We start from the raw sequence: 16,553 nt of genomic DNA on the forward strand, positions 1-16,553 counted from the left end.
CCATAGCTCCACTTCTGGCTTTTTGGTGGTTAATTGGAGAATTTAATGGATTTCCCTTCTTGAGCTGGCTTTGAATACAATCCTGAGCCTAGCGGCTCACAGGCTCACATTTTCTTCCTCCTTCCTCTCCCCCCCCCTCTCTCTTTCTTTCCTTCTCCTCCCCCTCCTCCTCCTCCTCCTCCTCCTCCTCCTCCTCCTCCTCCTCCTTCTCCTCCTCCTCCTCCTCCTCCTCCTCCTTCTTATTCTTTTTTTGGTGTGTCATGGGGCTTGAACTTGTCCTGGGCGCTGTTCCTGAGCTCTTCAGCTCAAGGCTACTGCCCTACCCTTCAGCCAAGCCACACTTCCGGTTTTCAAGAGGTTAATTGGAGATAAGAGTCTTTGCCTCTTTTGTGTGTGCCCAGGCTGACTTTGAACCTTGATCCTCAGATCTCAGCCTCCTGAGTAGCTAGGATTACAGGTGTGAGCTACCACGCCCAGCGGCTCACATTTTCAATCCTAGTTATTTGGAGGGTTAAGAGCAGTATTGTAGTTTAAGCCTAGCCTGAGCATAAAGGTTTCTGAGATCCTATCTCTACCCCAACAAACAAATACAAACCACAAATAAGCAGGGCTGGAGGTGTGCCTTAAATGGTAGAGCATTAGCCTAGCAAGATTGAGGCCCTAGTTCAAATCCCACTACATTTATAATGTATGTATAGATACATTTGTGTGTGTGTATATATATATATATATATATGTTTATGTATAATATTTTTTCATCTGACCAGTGGGCCTGGGCTTCTTTTTGCTCAAGACTTACACTCTACTATTTGAGCAACAGTGCCATTTCTGGCTTTTTCTGCTTAAGTGGTACTGAGGAACTGAACCCAGAGCTTCATGCATTCTAAGTAAGCACTCTACCACTAAGCCACACCCCTATGCCAGAACTCTGCATTTCCCATGAGAAAAATCTTTGTCCTAAGAAGTTTGAAAGAAAACATGACTTTGGTAAAGGATAGGTCCCTTTTTCGTGCATGGCTGGATTCACAAAAAAAGAATTTCTGTTCCACTGGAATAATAGTATGAAATTATGGAAGGTCTTCTGGTAAAGTCAGAGGACTTCTCATTTGTGTTTCCCTTTGCACATCTCCCTGCTCTTTCAGTTGCATAGTTCTTCTCCTACCTTTGGGATAGAGCACAAAGAGACACGTGATGAAAATCAACAGACCTTTTATACTGAGTACTGTACCAGTGGGCAAGTCATTGGAGAGCTGAGCTGTCTGCTGAAGCGGGAAATTGAATACACTGCCATCTGTGAAACTTCCTTACAGGTAGGGAGCCATTAGTTAATTCTTCCTCAAGTAAATAAGGAATGGCAGTGTCTTTTCTTAAGATATCTTAGTCCCCTTTCCAGCTAGTGGGATGCTGTGTAGAATAGCTGAGAGAAGAGAGATATAATATCTCACAAGCAGTGCTCTGCTGCTCTGTTGTTACCATGATTGTTGGACTTCCAGGAGATTGGCTAATCTTCATGAGTCTCCATTTCCTTGTTTATTAAGTAGAATCCCTACTATTTGATGTTAATGAGGATTAGAAAAATTATCTATGTAAATTATCTATGTGTGGAAGTACTTGATCAAATGAACACCCACTTTGAAAGTGTTTTCTAATAATATGAAAAAAATATAGCATTACTTGATTTTAAACTCAGGTTCTAAGATGTCTAGGCAGGTGCTTTACCATTGAGCCATACTACCAGCATGTTTTTTGCACTGGTTATTGATGAGATAGGATCTCCATTTTTTTTCTTTTTTCTTTTTTGCCAGTCCTGTGCTTAGGCTGAGGGCATGAACACTTGAGCCACAGCACCACTTCTGGCTTTTTTTTTTCTATGTATGTGGTACCAAGAAATTGAATCTAGGTCTTTGTGCATGTTAGGCAAGCACTCTACCACTAGGCCAAACTCCCAGCCTAGGATCTCAATTTTTGTGCAGGTCTACACTGGGATCTCCATCCTTTTATTTTATGCTTTCATTGTAACTAAGCTAACAGGTGTGTTCTACTGTGCCCAGCAGTTTTTGTTGAGGAGGACTCTTATGAACTTCGTTTTACTCGTTTGCTTATTTTGCCTGGGTTGACCATGATATTTCCCATCTTAGCCTCTGGCTACCTGGGATGTTAAGGGAATGGCACTGCCTCCAACTATTCATTGAGATGGGGTGTTTCAGACTTTTACCATGATCTGGTTTCTCCATCTTGACATCTCCTACAGATAGGAACACCATGTTCAGCGAGTTGGTCACTTTTGATTTTTTTCTTCCTATTTTTTTGCTTGACCAGTAAATTTCTCTCCAACTAGTCAATGACCTGACATTCTACTTGGTTTGGGCAATTCAAATAAAAATGAGCAAACTTCCTGCCAAAAAGAGCAGCCTCAATCTTTGGGGACTGTTAGGTGAAAGAGGGTAGGTTTTATCATCTTAAGAGATTGTGGGACAAAAATTTCATTTCTGGAAGAAGAAAGACAGCATAAATTTAGCCACGAGGCTGAATGAATTCATGAAAAGTTCATTTATTAGAATTCTGAAAGATTACCTTTATTCAGATAAATAGTACACCTCTGCAAATAGATACTATGAATGAGTGGGTAATACTGCATTTCAAGCTACTGTGGTGAAAAAGAGTAAGAGCAGAAGGAGTAGAGGAAGAGGGAGAAAAAGAAAAGAAAAGAGGGCTTAATGGCGAAAAGCTAAAGCCATTCCCTCTAAAATCAGGAATGAGACAAGGATGCCCGCTCTCTCCACTCCTCTTTAACATAGTATTAGAAGTCCTAGCCAGTGCAATAAGGCAAGAAGCAAGCATAAAGGGGATCCAAGTAGGGAAAGGGGAAGTGAAACTTTCTCTCTTTGCAGATGACATGATTCTGTATTTAAAGAACCCTATAGACTCCACTCCCAAGATCTTTGAGCTGATTCAAAACTTTGGCAAGGTAGCAGGGTATAAAATTAACCCTCAAAAATCAGCTGCCTTCCTATATGCCAACAGTGAGAGGAACGAGGCAACAATCAGGAAAGCAACTCCTTTTGCAATAGCCTCAAAGAAAATAAAGTACCTAGGAATTAACTAAGAATGTAAAGGACATTTTTGATGAAAACTGTAAAACCCTAAAAAAGGAAATTAAAGCAGAACTGAAGAAATGGAAAAACCTCCCATGTTTCTGGATTGGAGGAATCAACATCATGAAAATGGCATTCTTGCCAAGGGCTATCTACAAATTCAATGAACTATCCATCAAGATCCCAATGTCGTTCTTTAAATAAATAGAAGAGGCAATCCAAAATTTCATATGGAATAATAAAAGACCCCATATAGTAAAAAACACTTCTTAGCAGAAAGAACAGCGCAGGAGGAATTTCAATACCAAATTTTAGACTCTATTACAGAGCTATAGTGACCAAAACAACTTGGTACTGGCACAAGAACAGGCCTGAAGACCAATGGAATAGAACTGAGGACCCAGATATTAAACCACAGACCTATGGCCACTAATCTTTGATAAGGGAGACAAAAAAAATAGAATTGAAGAAAGACAGGCTCTTCAACAAGTGGTGCTGGCAGAACTGGCTAAGCACCTGCAGAAAACTAAAGTTGGATCCTTCTTTGTCACCCTGCACCAGGATTAACTCCAAATGGATCAAAGACATGGAAGTAGAAGTAGATACACTGAAAACTTTACAGGAAGGAATAGGAGATACACTAGGCCTCCTTGGCACAGGTTGAAATTTTCTTAATAAGGACCCAGAAACACAACAAATCAGAAAAAGACTGGATAAGTGGGACTGCATTAAACTGCAGAGCTTTTGTATGGCCAAGGACATAACTAGTAAACTAACTAGAAAGCCAACAGAGTGGGAGAAGATCTTCACTAACCATACAACGGACAAAGGCCTCATATCTAAAATATATCAACAGCTCAAAAAATTGAATCACTCCAAAACTAATCTCCAAAGAAACAACCATTCCATTAAAAGATGGGCCAAAGACTTAAAGAGAGTCTTCTCTGAATAAGAAATAAGAATGGCCTATAGACACATGAAGAAATGCTCAACATCTCTGGTCATAAAAGAAATGCAAATCAAAACAACTCTTAAGATTCCACCTCATTCCAGCTACAATGGCCAGGATCAAGAAATCTAAAACAACAGATGCTGGAGGGGATGTGGCCAGGAGGGATCACTACTACACTATTGGTGGGAGTGCAAACTCATTCAGCCACTATGGAAAGCAGTATGGCAGTTCCTCAAAAGACTGAACATAGAGCTTCCCCATGACCCAGGAATTCCACTACTAGGCATTTACCCAATTGTCCACAAACAAGGACATACTAAATCCACTAGCACAATGATGTTCATTGCAGCACTATTTACCATAGCAAAGATATGGAACCAACCCAGATGTCCCTCAGTTGATGAGTGGATCAACCAGATGTGGTATTTATACACAATGGAATTCTATGGTGCTGTCAGAAAGAATGACATCACTCCATTTGTAAGGAAATGGAAAGTCTTGGAAAAAATCATATTAAGTGAAGTAAGCCAGACTCAAAGGAACATAGGCTTAATGGTTTCCCTCATTTGTCATAATCAGTAGAAATCTTGGGCTTTCCCAGCAGAGATTGACAATAGAACAAACCTAGATACATAAGGCCATATAGTATGATGCTAAATGTAAGGACTTCCAGGATATAGAAACAAAAGCCATATAATGAGTGATTGTTGTCCTTAATGTACTATGTTATCTCTCATCTCTTTTGCTGTCCCTTGGTTATCTCATATTGTTACTATATTTCACCTTGTTATCTGATGTATTTTATATGTGCTTAATTGGTTATTTGAAATTGGATAGGGAAGGGGGGAAATCAAGATGAGCGGGGGCAGATTGGAGGGAAATGGGGACCATGACATGAGAAAGGGTATCAGTGTTTGGGAAGTAATGCACCTTCTCACTGGTGAATATAATGTAACCCTTCTATTAATTACAATACAAATATATGGAAAAAAAAGAAAATTTGAGGGGTTCATGAGCAAGGTCCTTCAATAAGACTAGCTGGAATGTTCCTGGTCATATGTTGGCAGCTTTAATTAGACAATTAGTTTTTTTTTAAAAAGATCATTTTATACATTGCAAACAACTTTTCCATAATATAGATACTTTTAAGTGGCAGAGAATCCAGCTGTGCTAAAGAGTCAGTAGTTCACTTTTCTGAGACGTTATATTTCTCCTGTGGCATTACAATTTTGTTGCAAATCCAGCCAGGTATTTTGTTATTGCAGGCCTTTTTCATTTCCTTGGAGGATTTATATGAAGGTTTTGATGTTTTCTGGCCGTCCTTGGAATATAAAATATGGCTTAAGTTTGCTCTTAGTATTGCAAATCAGTATTTTGAATCAATTGTGGTTGAGGAGGTAAGTGATATGATTAAAGGGCGAGTGAATTTTTAGGTAAGTATATTTTTCTTACAAAGTATATTTGATATCCAGGAGCCTAAAATGCACAAAGTCCTCAGTTTGATTCCTCGGTACACAGAAAAAGCTAGAAGTGGCGCTGTGGCTCAAGTGGCAGAGCGCTAGCCTTGAGCAAAAAGTGTCCAAGGACAGTGCCCAGGCCCTGAGTTCAAGCCCCAGGACTAGCAAAAAAATGTATTTCATATTTTCAATGACAAGAAAGGTAGATCAGGTCTAAAAATGAAACTGCCAGAGTTTTGACTACTATTTTTTTGTTTTTGTCTAGACTTCCTACATGTCATCCATTTTCTTGTCACCTAATTTTCCCAGGCTACCTGCAATCATCCCTTAAAAAAGAAAAGTAGCTTCAGAAAACATTAATTAAGTTTCTCTAAGAGCCAAACATACCATTAATTAGAATGAATTAACACTATCTCATAATTATTCATGATCTACTGTATATATTCACATGAATTTCCTGCCTTTTCAAATGAGGCCAGAGACAGTTTCTCCAAACCCCAAAACACTGATAAGATTATGTGTTGCCCCCATCTCCTGTAATCACAGAACTCCAAATGGGCATTTTCAAACTTTAAAAGTATTTTTTCCCCGGTTGGAAAATTTTAGATAAAATTTAGGTAACCAGGCTGATGTCCTCAGCAAATGAGTTAGGTTTGTCTGTTGGCGAAGGGCTGCTGGAGATTCCGGCCAAGACCTAAACAAAGATTCTTCCTGTCTATCTCCTGAACTTCAAGAAAGTTGTCGTGCATCGGGGAAGGAGGGGTAATCTAGCAGTGTATTGTCTCTGTTTTAGAGTGAATAATCAACAGTCAAGGCTGGAAGGGAGGCATAGGGAAACTTCATCTAGTTTTCCCTCCTGGTCCTGCAGAATAGCTGCCTTCATCTTCAAATGATGTCTTCTCTGTATGCAAAGTCAGTTGCTAGGTTTCCCCTTCTAACAATGACAGCAGTCACTTTGAACTAAAGGCCTCACTCTATTCCTGTAGAGCTTTACCTTAACCAGTTGCCTTTTCACTGACCCTGTTTCCAAGTCCAGTTGCACAAGGAAGCATGGAGGGAGAGTTCGCCAACATAAGAACATGGGCTAGGGGATCTCATCAACCCTAACAGTTGCTCTTTTCGAGCTCCAAAGTCTATGATTCTGAGCCTTGAAGTACAGCTCACTCTATCTGATACTAGTTTCTACTATTGTTTGTTCCATTATCAAGTAGCCAGAATGTTTTACTAACTGCCAGGGAAAGCCTGGGTTTTGCTGGGTGGCACTGGGATTTGAACTCAGGACCTCACATGTGTTAGGCAGGTGCTCAACTGTATAAGCCATACCTCTAGCCTTTATTTGCTCTGGCTGTTGTGAGAGGGGAATTTCAGTTTTTATCTGACCTGGCTTGGAGCATGATCGTTTCCACTTCTGCCTCCAGGTAAGAAGGGTTCCTAACTGGTGATCATACTGAGGCTTGAAGTCAGGGCTGGCCTGGGTTCTGTCCCTTAGCTTTTCTTTTCTTTTTTGCCAGTCCTGGGCTTGAGCTCAGGGCCTGAGCACTGTCCTTGGACTTTCTCAAGGCTAGAGCTCTACCACTTGAGCCTCAGCACCATTTCACAGCCAGCGGGCTTGGGCACACTGTACTGAGCCATGGCGCTGGGTATTGCCCGTGTATCTTTAAACCTAAATTTTCACACGCGGAGCTAGGCACACCTGACCCCTTGTCCTCTGTGATGGGGACCTCATACTCAGGGCTGGGCAGCACAAAGTCATGCAAAACCTTTGATTCTGTGCTGGGTGTTGTTGGCTCACACCTGTAATCCTACCATCTTAGGAGGCTGAGATCTGAAGAGTGTAGTTCAAGGCTAAACCAGGTAAGAAACGTCTGAGAGACCTTTATCTCTAATTAACCACAAAAATCCAGGAGTGGAGCTGTGGCTCAAGTGGTAGAGCATTAGCCTTGAAAAGAAGAGCTCAGTGGTGACTTTACTGTTCAATGGCTGGCTGGGATGTTACAATTCTGAAGTCCTTTTATCTATGAAGATGAACTATGTCTTCTCTATGCTTTGACATCAGACATCTGGAATAATTTGAACCCTGAACCATTGGATAAATGGATAATTAACACTGTTCACAGAGATTTACAAGACATACCAAGAAGTTATCAGACTCTTGTTTTACAGACATGTCTACTAAATGTATACTTTCTTTCCCTTCTACCCCTCAAGCAACCCCTGAGCTTTCTCAAGCAAGATTTCTACAAAATTTGCACTGCTTTGTTATAATTTAACATTGCTTGTTCTTGTAAAGTCCTACCTCACTTACCTTCCTCAGGACATTGGATCAGAGATTTCTCATGAGCTGCAGTTCCTAAGATCCCAAATAAAGTTTATTCATAGTTTTTGAATTTGGAAAAAAAAAAGAGCTCAAGGACAGCTCATAGGCCTTGAGTTCAAGCCCCAGTACAGACACAAAAAAAAATAAAAATTAAAATAAAAAGAATCCTTAATTCTAGAAAATTTTCAGACATTGCCCTAATCTCTAAATAAATTCTGTCTGCGGGTGCTGGGGGGGGGGAGGGCTGTGTGCCTTCTGATCTCAAAGAACTCACATCAGTGAATTGCTTTTCTTTTTGATGCAATGTATCCAGTTTGTATGATTTATTTAAAAAGATATCATTTTCTTATAGAACCTAAACTTTGAGAGCTGTGTGTTGATGAACCATGCATATGTGGAGACCTTATCGAGCTATAATGAACTAACCATTAACAATCAGACCATGAAATTTGTTATTAATGTGTATGGCAGTGTAATTAACAGTAAGACAGAAGAACTCTACCCTGCACCTTACATCATACCTAAAACCTGCGAACAGGTAAGATGCAGCTTTTCTAAAGAGTCCCTTGCTTTTCATGGTGTTTGGATGGGGACTTTAAAACTCAAAATGGCAGCCATGAACTGGAATTTTAGGAGATAACAGTCCAAGATCTGGAGTCCAAGATAGGGCAAATTTGGATTGAAATCTTGGCTCTTGGGCCTACTGACTATAACTATTGTGACCGCCCCTTCCTCCATAGCAAGATGGGGACAGGAACATCTTGTTGTCCCCTGTGAGGATTAAATGAGCTAATATATGACCTGGAAAAACAATAGGTGTAATCACCGCTTTTCTGCTGCTCCTGGGAGGCAAAAGCTCTAAGAAAGGAAGACAGTTTCTTCTATCCTGGGAAGGCTGGTCTTGAATTTTTGATATTGAGTGTAGGAATGACCCATGTTTTGCTGGGAGAGTCTCTTTATTCTAACTGGGGAATGTCTTGTCTAGTTAAAAGTAAGCTATAGAAATTTCTTCTCTGGGGTTTGTAGCTATGCAAAAGGTAACTTACTAGTCCAGGATTTCTTGAAACGACTTTGAAGATGACTGCATATTAAAATGTTGTGGTTTAGTCTGGCGGTGTGGGATCCTAGAAACTCAGGAGATTGAAGCAGGAGGGTGGCAAGTTAGAGGCATGGGTGAAATAGCAAGATCCATCACAAAATGAAGCAAAGCAAAACAAAATGCAACCAAACCCAAACCAAACAAACTATCCTAAGCTGGAGACCCAATTCCCTGGGTTTTGGTTTATTTCCTATAGTATTCTTTCTTTTCCCCTCACAATACTGGGGCATGAAATCAGGGTGTCTGCATTTGCTAGGCTGGCACTCTATTAGTTGAGTCGTACCTCTAGCCTTGTTTTTGTTTCCGTTGGTTTGTTTTTTTGGTGCCAGTCCTGAGGCGTGGACTCAAGGCCTGGGTACTACACCTGAGCCTCTTTTGCACAAGGCTAGCACTCTACCACTTGAGCCACAGTGCCACTTCCATTTTTTTATTTTTTGAATTTAGTGGAGCTAAGAAGCCCACAGACTTTTCTGCCCAAGCTAGTGTTGAGTTGTGATCCTCAGAGTTTAGCCTCCTGAGTAGCTGGGATTACAGGTGGGCTGGCCGGGTTTTGTTGGTTATTTTTGAGATTTTGAGTATTTCATGATTTTTTTTTTGCCTTGACTGATCTGGAATCTTGTACTTAGTCTCTTGAGTGGCTGGAATTACAGCTACTCTCCCCTTGGTGCCTGGCTTCTTCTATTCTTTTGAAGAAGGTTGCAAAGAAGCCAGTTTTTGATTTGTTTGTCCTTTTTCTCTCTTTAGGTTCAGGGAGTTGCAGATGTAAGTAAGCTGCTAGTAGTGCAAGAATCTGACCCTGCCAAAACTGATACGACCTCCCATGCCATGGGTAAGGCATGTGGCCTTTTTGTAGTAGGAAAGCCACTGGTTTCAGCCAATGCAAAATCCATTGAATTCTGAGGCGTGACTTGAGAGAGCATCTTGCAGGCTTGTCCTACATCCCACTCTTGTTCCCCTGATCAGGGAGAGCAGCCTTTCTGTTAGCCTGCATTCCTGCCCGGCTGGGCTGGAGCCACAGAATCCTCGGGGAAGTGTAGGAGGACCAGGGAGAGGGCAGACCCTCCCATGGTGGGCTCAGATGTGGGGAAACCACTTTACTCCCAGCCACAGGAGGAAATACGAAACCTGACCCATCATCACAGCCACAGCACATGCAAATGATTGAATTTCCAGTGCACGTTGAGAGTCACTAGTCATTTCAGTCATTTCATGTTTATCATCCCCTACCTGCATGTGTTATGCTGCCCGGGCCCAATTACACAGACAAGGCCGGGGAAAAGGCCATGTCCTAGAAAAGGCACACCCAAGATTCTGTGCTCAGCACCCCTGTCTTCCCAAGCTTGAATGTCCACCTCTCCCAGCTGCCCTAGCTGGAGACAGGAGGACACAATCATTCTTTTTTTTTTTTTTTTGCCAGTCCTGGGCTTGAGCTCAGGGCCTGAGCACTGTCCTTGGACTTTCTCAAGGCTAGAGCTCTACCACTTGAGCCTCAGCACCACTTCTGGCTTTTGTCTATGTATGTGGTACCGAGGAATCGAACCCGGGTCTTCATGCATGCTAGGCAAGCACTTTAACCACTAGGCCAAACTCCCGGCCCACAATCATTCTTACATGAAACGAATCTGTGCAATTTCCTCCCCTCCCTCCCTCCCTCCCTCCCTCCCTCCCTCCCTCTTTGTTTTTGCTAGCATTAGGGTTTGAACTCAGGGCTTTGTGTTTGCTTGGCTTGCTTGTAATTGGCTAGCACTTTACCACTTAAGCCTGCTTTTGTTTGGCTAATTGAAGAAAGATCTGTGCAGTGAGGATTACTGGTGTGAATCCCTGGTACCAGGTATGATCAGTTGCCAATGAACTGTTAATTTGGAAGGCGCTTCTACATCAGCTTCTTTGTAATTATTTTTAGACACATTGCTTGTGTGGGTGAGAGACAAAATTCACAAAAAAGCCCATAGTGTAGCTCTAGCTAGTATTAGTACATTGGATTTGACCCTAATACATACTTTCTTTTCAAATTTTTACACTATCCTTATAAAAGGATATTATAAAAGGTAGATTTTGAAGTTCTTATGAAAAATAAGAATAAAGGCTGGAATGTATCTTAGTGGTAGAATGCTTGCACAGTATGAATGAAGCCCTGGGTTTAATTCCTGAGTACCATATAAACAGGAAAAGCTGGAAGTGGCACGTGGCTCAAGTGGTAGAGTGCTAGCCTTGAGCAAAAGAAGCTCAGGGACAGTGCCCAGGCTCTAAGTTCAAGCTCCAAGACTGGCCAAAGAAAGTGTGAATACTCAGCTCTCGTTTCCTCCTGTGGCATCACTTTGCTAGAGTGTCTGCTGATATTTGTCTGCCCATTTTTTTTGTGATCTGCCCAGTTTTTTTTAATTTTTGCTAGTCATTGTATTATACGTCTCAAACCTCTTCCAGACAAAGAAAGGGAAACAAGAGTCTTACAAGAAAGAGTGCAAATTGGTCTTCATTCTCCTACTGTTACTATCAAATTCCTAATTTCATTTCTTTTTTGTTCAATGCATGTGTCTGCTTTACCCCAGACAACACTGGTCTTCGAACAACCAAGAGAGACTATAATTGGAAAAGAAAAGATGAGGTAACACAATTTAGTATCTTGAATCTTTTTTTTTTGTAAATAGTACTGAAATTATTATTAAACAGCTAGAGTAAAATTTGAGGTCAAGGATTAAATTTGTTTGATGAGAAAAGCGACTCATTAATTTGGACAAGTAGACAGAATGCTCATCTAGATCAGTCAGAAGTTAAAACTGCCAGGCACCTGTAATCCGAGCTACTCAGGAGTCAGATCTGAGGACTGCAGTTCAAAGCCAACCTGGGCAGGAAAGTCTGTGAGACTCTTATCTCCAATTAACAACAACAAAACAGAACCAAAAACCAGACAGGGTATATAGCTAGGTAGTCCAGGCATACCTTGAATGTCTGATCATTCTGCCTCTGCCTCCAAAATGCTGGGATTACAGGAGTGTATCACCATGTCCAGCTTCAAAACTGCATTTTAATGGAAAGCCATGTAGATTTGCCCCATCTTTTCATACTTCCTTCACTGGGCAAGGCTGACTTAGAGAAATCTGAGAAGTGCTAGAAGCTATTCTTAAGAGTTGGGGAAGAAAAGGGGCTTGTCACCTGGTGCCCGGACAGGCAAGAGGTGAGTCCTCACAGAGCTTGTTTGGCTGAGGATCCACTTGCAGGTAGAATGGGGAAGCCAGTGGTTGTAGCAGGGGAAGCAGAGCTAGGCACGTGCAGAAGCAGCAGTTCAGTGCTGATGAAGTTCAGGGACCCTTCAGCACCTTCCTTCTTCCAGACTAACAGCAAGGGATCTGTGCACCCCAAAGGCAGCCTTGGAGGGACAGACATACATGCTGTACAGGTGCAGCTGTGAAAGTCCCTTAGCCAGCTGCATCCATAACTACACAGCGACCACATAGCCATCCTAAAACTCTTCACAGAGGAGCTGTGGTTCTGCCACTGCCATTGGTGATCTTCAATGTGTAGTCTCCAGAGGAAGAAACATCACATTTTCAAGGTCATGGTCAATAATTTCTTCCAAAGAGGCAACTCAGCTCTTCTTAAGAGGCTCTCCTTAAAGGGATACTATTTCATAAGTGGGGAACCTAATTAAGAGTCAATAACTGAGCTTCTCACATGTTAGCATCCTTTTCAGGCCCTGTTGTTATTTTTATTTGCAGTGCTGGAAAATAAATCTAGAATCCCACTCATGTTAGGCAAAAGACTTTACCACTGAGTTTATGTGCCCAGTCCATAGGTCCTATTATTTAAAAAGGATCCCATTTCTTTCTTCTTGTTGTTGGTCATGGGGCTTGAACTCAGGTTCTGAGTGCTGTCCCTGAGCTCCTTTTGCTCAAGGCTAGCTCTCTACCATAAGCTATAAGCCATAGCTCCACTTAAAGTTTTCTGGTGGTTAATTGGAATTAAGCATCTCACAGACCTCCCTGCATGGGGCTGGCTCTGAAATACAATCCTCAGATCTCAGCTTCCTGAGTCATTTCTCAAATTTATGGAAGAAGTTTCCAGTTCCTTTGCAACCAATCATAACATTATCTTTTCATTTTTTTTCTTTTTGCTAGTCCATGGACTTGAACTCAGGGCCTGGGCACTATTCTTGGGCTTTTTCAAGGCTAGCACTCTACCCTTGAGCCACAGCACCACTTCGAACTTTTTCTGCGTATGTGGTTCTGAGGAATTGAACTCAAGGTTTTGTGCATGCTAGGCAAGCACTCTACCACTAGGCCATGCTCCCAGTCCTGGAATTTAGCTTTCATAAGACTCTTCTTCCTCAATGGATGGAATCAATGCTATGCTTCTGCAGCACCAAGGCACACATGTGATTAATCATAGCGGATGACTCCAAGTTGTTACTATGAAAAACTTTTCAAAGGGGAATGTTCTGGATAACAAAATGAGAACTGTTCAATATATTTTGTGGTCCCATTTAACAGCTAAGGTGTTATTCTTAAGTATCCATAATTAAATTTTTACTTTTAACTTTCTTTTATAGTTGGAAGCTGGGCACCATTTTAGAAAAACAAACTAATGATGCAAGTATGACGTGTGGAGTCACTTAAAAAGTGAACTAACATCCTCCAATGCTGAAAGACCTCACAGGGAGCTTCCATGGAAACTACTTGAAACAGTTCACTGCTACATTTATTTTAATCACAACTGATAAGACTGCTGTAAAACTCTGATTTTAAATTGCTGCACTATCCTAAGATATTCAGTCACCAAGATAATATGATACTGTAAAACATATGATGTGCCAAGCGAAATCCTGCTTGTAGCTGAGAGCAAATCATAGTATATTTGCTTTCAGTAAGTCACCGAATGTATGGCACAGTTAATACATTGATCTGCCAAAAGCATATGACCTAATTTTTATTTGTGACATTGCTATGGATGCATGAATGCCTCTCTTGGTATTTTCCAGAGTACAGGTATTCTCCTCTGCTCAATTTGCTAAATATTGAAAAGCAGAACTATGTTCAACCACCCTGGGTAACATCTTTAACATTACAAGGTACTGGTTGATATCTTTTTTCATTTTATTTTTAAAAGTCAAATAAAGCTGAATGTTATGATCAACTGTTCATTTTACAACCCATTATTCTTTATCACCACAAGACTTTGAAAGAATACATGATATTTTAGGGGAAAACTATATTAAAGGTAAGAAAAGAAGGAAATGCAAGGGAAGCCGTCAAGTTTGCCCAATTTTTCGGGATCTTCTCGGTGTAGAATTTGAATTGTCTTCAGAGTACTTGTCAGTAAATACCAGGTGTGGTATTTATTACAGAAACCTGTAATAACCACATAGACCTCTGCGTGTGTGTGTGTGTGTGTGTGTGTGTGTGTGTGTGTGTGTGTGTGTTGGTATTAGGGCTTGAATTTAGGATCTGTGCTCTTGCTTAGATTTGTCATGACAGGATAACACTCTATTACTTGAACCACAGCTGCACTTCTGATGTTTTTCTGGTTAGTTAGAGGTAAGAGTCTCATGAACTTCCTTGCCCCAGCTGGCATCAAATCTTGATCGTCAGACCTCAGCCTCAGGAGTAAGTAGGATTATAAGTGTGAGCACCAGTGCCCGGGAAGGCTTTTTTTTCTGATGTGGGAAGATAACTGGGAATAGGCAGACAGAACCAATGTAGCTGCTTGTGACCTCCTCCTCCTTTACCCTTGGCTTTTTGTCATCCTGTGACAAAATAGTATCACCAGGCTTTTGAGGAATAGGACAAAAAGACTTTTCTTTATGCCTTTTGTTGCTGTGATAAATAATTGAAACAAATCAGAGCCTCATTCTGCCACCACTCCTCAGATGTTAGTGACTGCCAGTAGCGATTAGCACTTCATGTTTTCTTGTTCCTCTTTAGAGGGAAACTAAAAGAAAAAAGCTTCCACTCTACTTCAAGAATTCTTCCACCATTCTCCACCAATCTTCTATTTGGGAAAAATGTGAATCCTATGTCAATTTCTGAACCAATAAGTGATGAGGGTGGCAATGCCATTTTTAGCAATTAGTATGTTATTCAAACTACCATCTACCACAGCCATGATGGTCATGTATTAATCATTTTCTTTGGGTGCATAAAGTAAGTCATTACATGAAAACAGGGCAACAACTATCAGTAATGGAACTGGCCCAGTGTATTTACAAATGTACTCGGATAACTTCTACATGTCATCAAGGAGTATTTATATTTGGAAAGGAAAATTGTACTGCTTTATGGTTTCAAAACTATTTAGTAAAATCAGATTTTGTGAGTTATCACCCTTTTTTCTTGACCTTTCAGCATTTTTCCCACCTTTGGTGGGATATGTAAAACATACAGTCAGAGCACCAAGGTTTGGGTGCTTGAGTGAGTGATAAGGGACCAGAGATTTATTGAGGTGGGAGAAAAGATGATTTGTCAATTCAATGACAAATGTTTCATTGGTCAATAAACACAAGACTCGAGTATTATGGAGTATGTTAGATTTTGAGCTGTCACAGGGAAAGATAGTTAAAGGCAAGACTCTCTACAAGAGGTCAGGATTTAAAGAAATCAAATGTCAGAAGATCTGGGAATGAACTGAAAATATTAAGACAAATAATAAATCCTTTTTTGTTCCAGTTGGCAACAGGGTCTCTAGGCTGGCTTCAAAATCATGACTGTCCTGCCTCTACCTCTACCTTCTCAGTGCAGGGACCACAGGTTTGTGCCAGCACCTTGGGCATACTATGATTGGTTCCTTAAGAACAAATTATATTGAGCTGGGAAAGACAGAGTAGGAGACTAAGAACATCACTACCCAGAGTGCTTTGTGACATGAAGTGCTGTCCCTGAGCTCTACAGCTCAAAGCTATGCCCTACCCTTGAGTGAAGTCCCACTTCTGGGACTGCCCTGCTGACCTGAGATTTTTGTCTCCATTTTCAACCTAAGAGTGTTACCCAATTATAGACAGAGAAATCAATGAAAGCTAAAGGCTTGATTTGTTCATGGTGAACCAATATAGAATTATTTGATAAAAATATGGAGGGCTTTGTGCAAAGGAATGAGCCTGGTGATATGGAGTGTGTCTCCTTAAAATTGATATGTTGCAGACTAGACCTCAATATGATGCTGTGTGGATCTGGGGCTTTATGAGGAAATTAGGTCCTAAGGGTTGAGCTTTCATGAATGGGATTAATGTCCTTTTAAGATAGATGACCTCTCTTTCAGTCACGTAAGACTATAAAACAGCCATCTATAAGTCAGGAAGACAAGGGATCTACCATTATCTAGATCCAGCCTACAGAACTGTGATATAGACTAGCCACCTAGTCTATTATATCTTTGTTATAACATTCTAAGCACATGAAGACACATCAATAGGATACTTCTGTTTAAAATTAAGACTCAGCAAAGTGTAAGTATGAGATACAGTTGTGTTCAGAATAACAAAAAGCACTGATGTACCCAGTATCCAGAAAGTTCTTATTTTTAAGCCAAACTATCCCACCAAGGCATTGGCTTAGGTGGTTATTATATTATAGTAGGGGACTACAGTTGTGGGACTGTAGAGCCAAGCAAATAATGTGAAACAGGCCAAGGTGCGTGTGGAGAT

General features: G+C 41.0%; 1 protein-coding gene across 3 annotated transcripts in view; it reads left to right on the forward strand.

The window, feature by feature from the left end:
* Positions 1–16,197, forward strand: part of Slc9c2 (solute carrier family 9 member C2 (putative)) — a 66,957-nt gene extending 50,760 nt beyond the window's left edge. For all 3 annotated transcript variants that reach the window (XM_090340412.1, XM_090340414.1, XM_090340413.1), the window contains exons 23-29: positions 1,143–1,310; positions 5,313–5,444; positions 8,174–8,359; positions 9,665–9,749; positions 11,470–11,525; positions 13,467–13,985; positions 15,580–16,197. In XM_090340412.1, the coding sequence (XP_090196538.1) occupies positions 1,143–1,310; positions 5,313–5,444; positions 8,174–8,359; positions 9,665–9,749; positions 11,470–11,525; positions 13,467–13,502 (663 nt within the window). In that variant the 3' untranslated portion in view covers positions 13,503–13,985; positions 15,580–16,197. The remainder of the gene's footprint in view (positions 1–1,142; positions 1,311–5,312; positions 5,445–8,173; positions 8,360–9,664; positions 9,750–11,469; positions 11,526–13,466; positions 13,986–15,579) is intronic.
* The last annotated feature ends 356 nt before the right edge of the window (positions 16,198–16,553 follow it).

Source organism: Megascapheus bottae, chromosome 10 (assembly GCF_031878675.1).
Source record: "Megascapheus bottae isolate mThoBot1 chromosome 10, mThoBot2.hap1, whole genome shotgun sequence".
Classification (NCBI taxonomy): domain Eukaryota; kingdom Metazoa; phylum Chordata; class Mammalia; order Rodentia; family Geomyidae; genus Megascapheus; species Megascapheus bottae.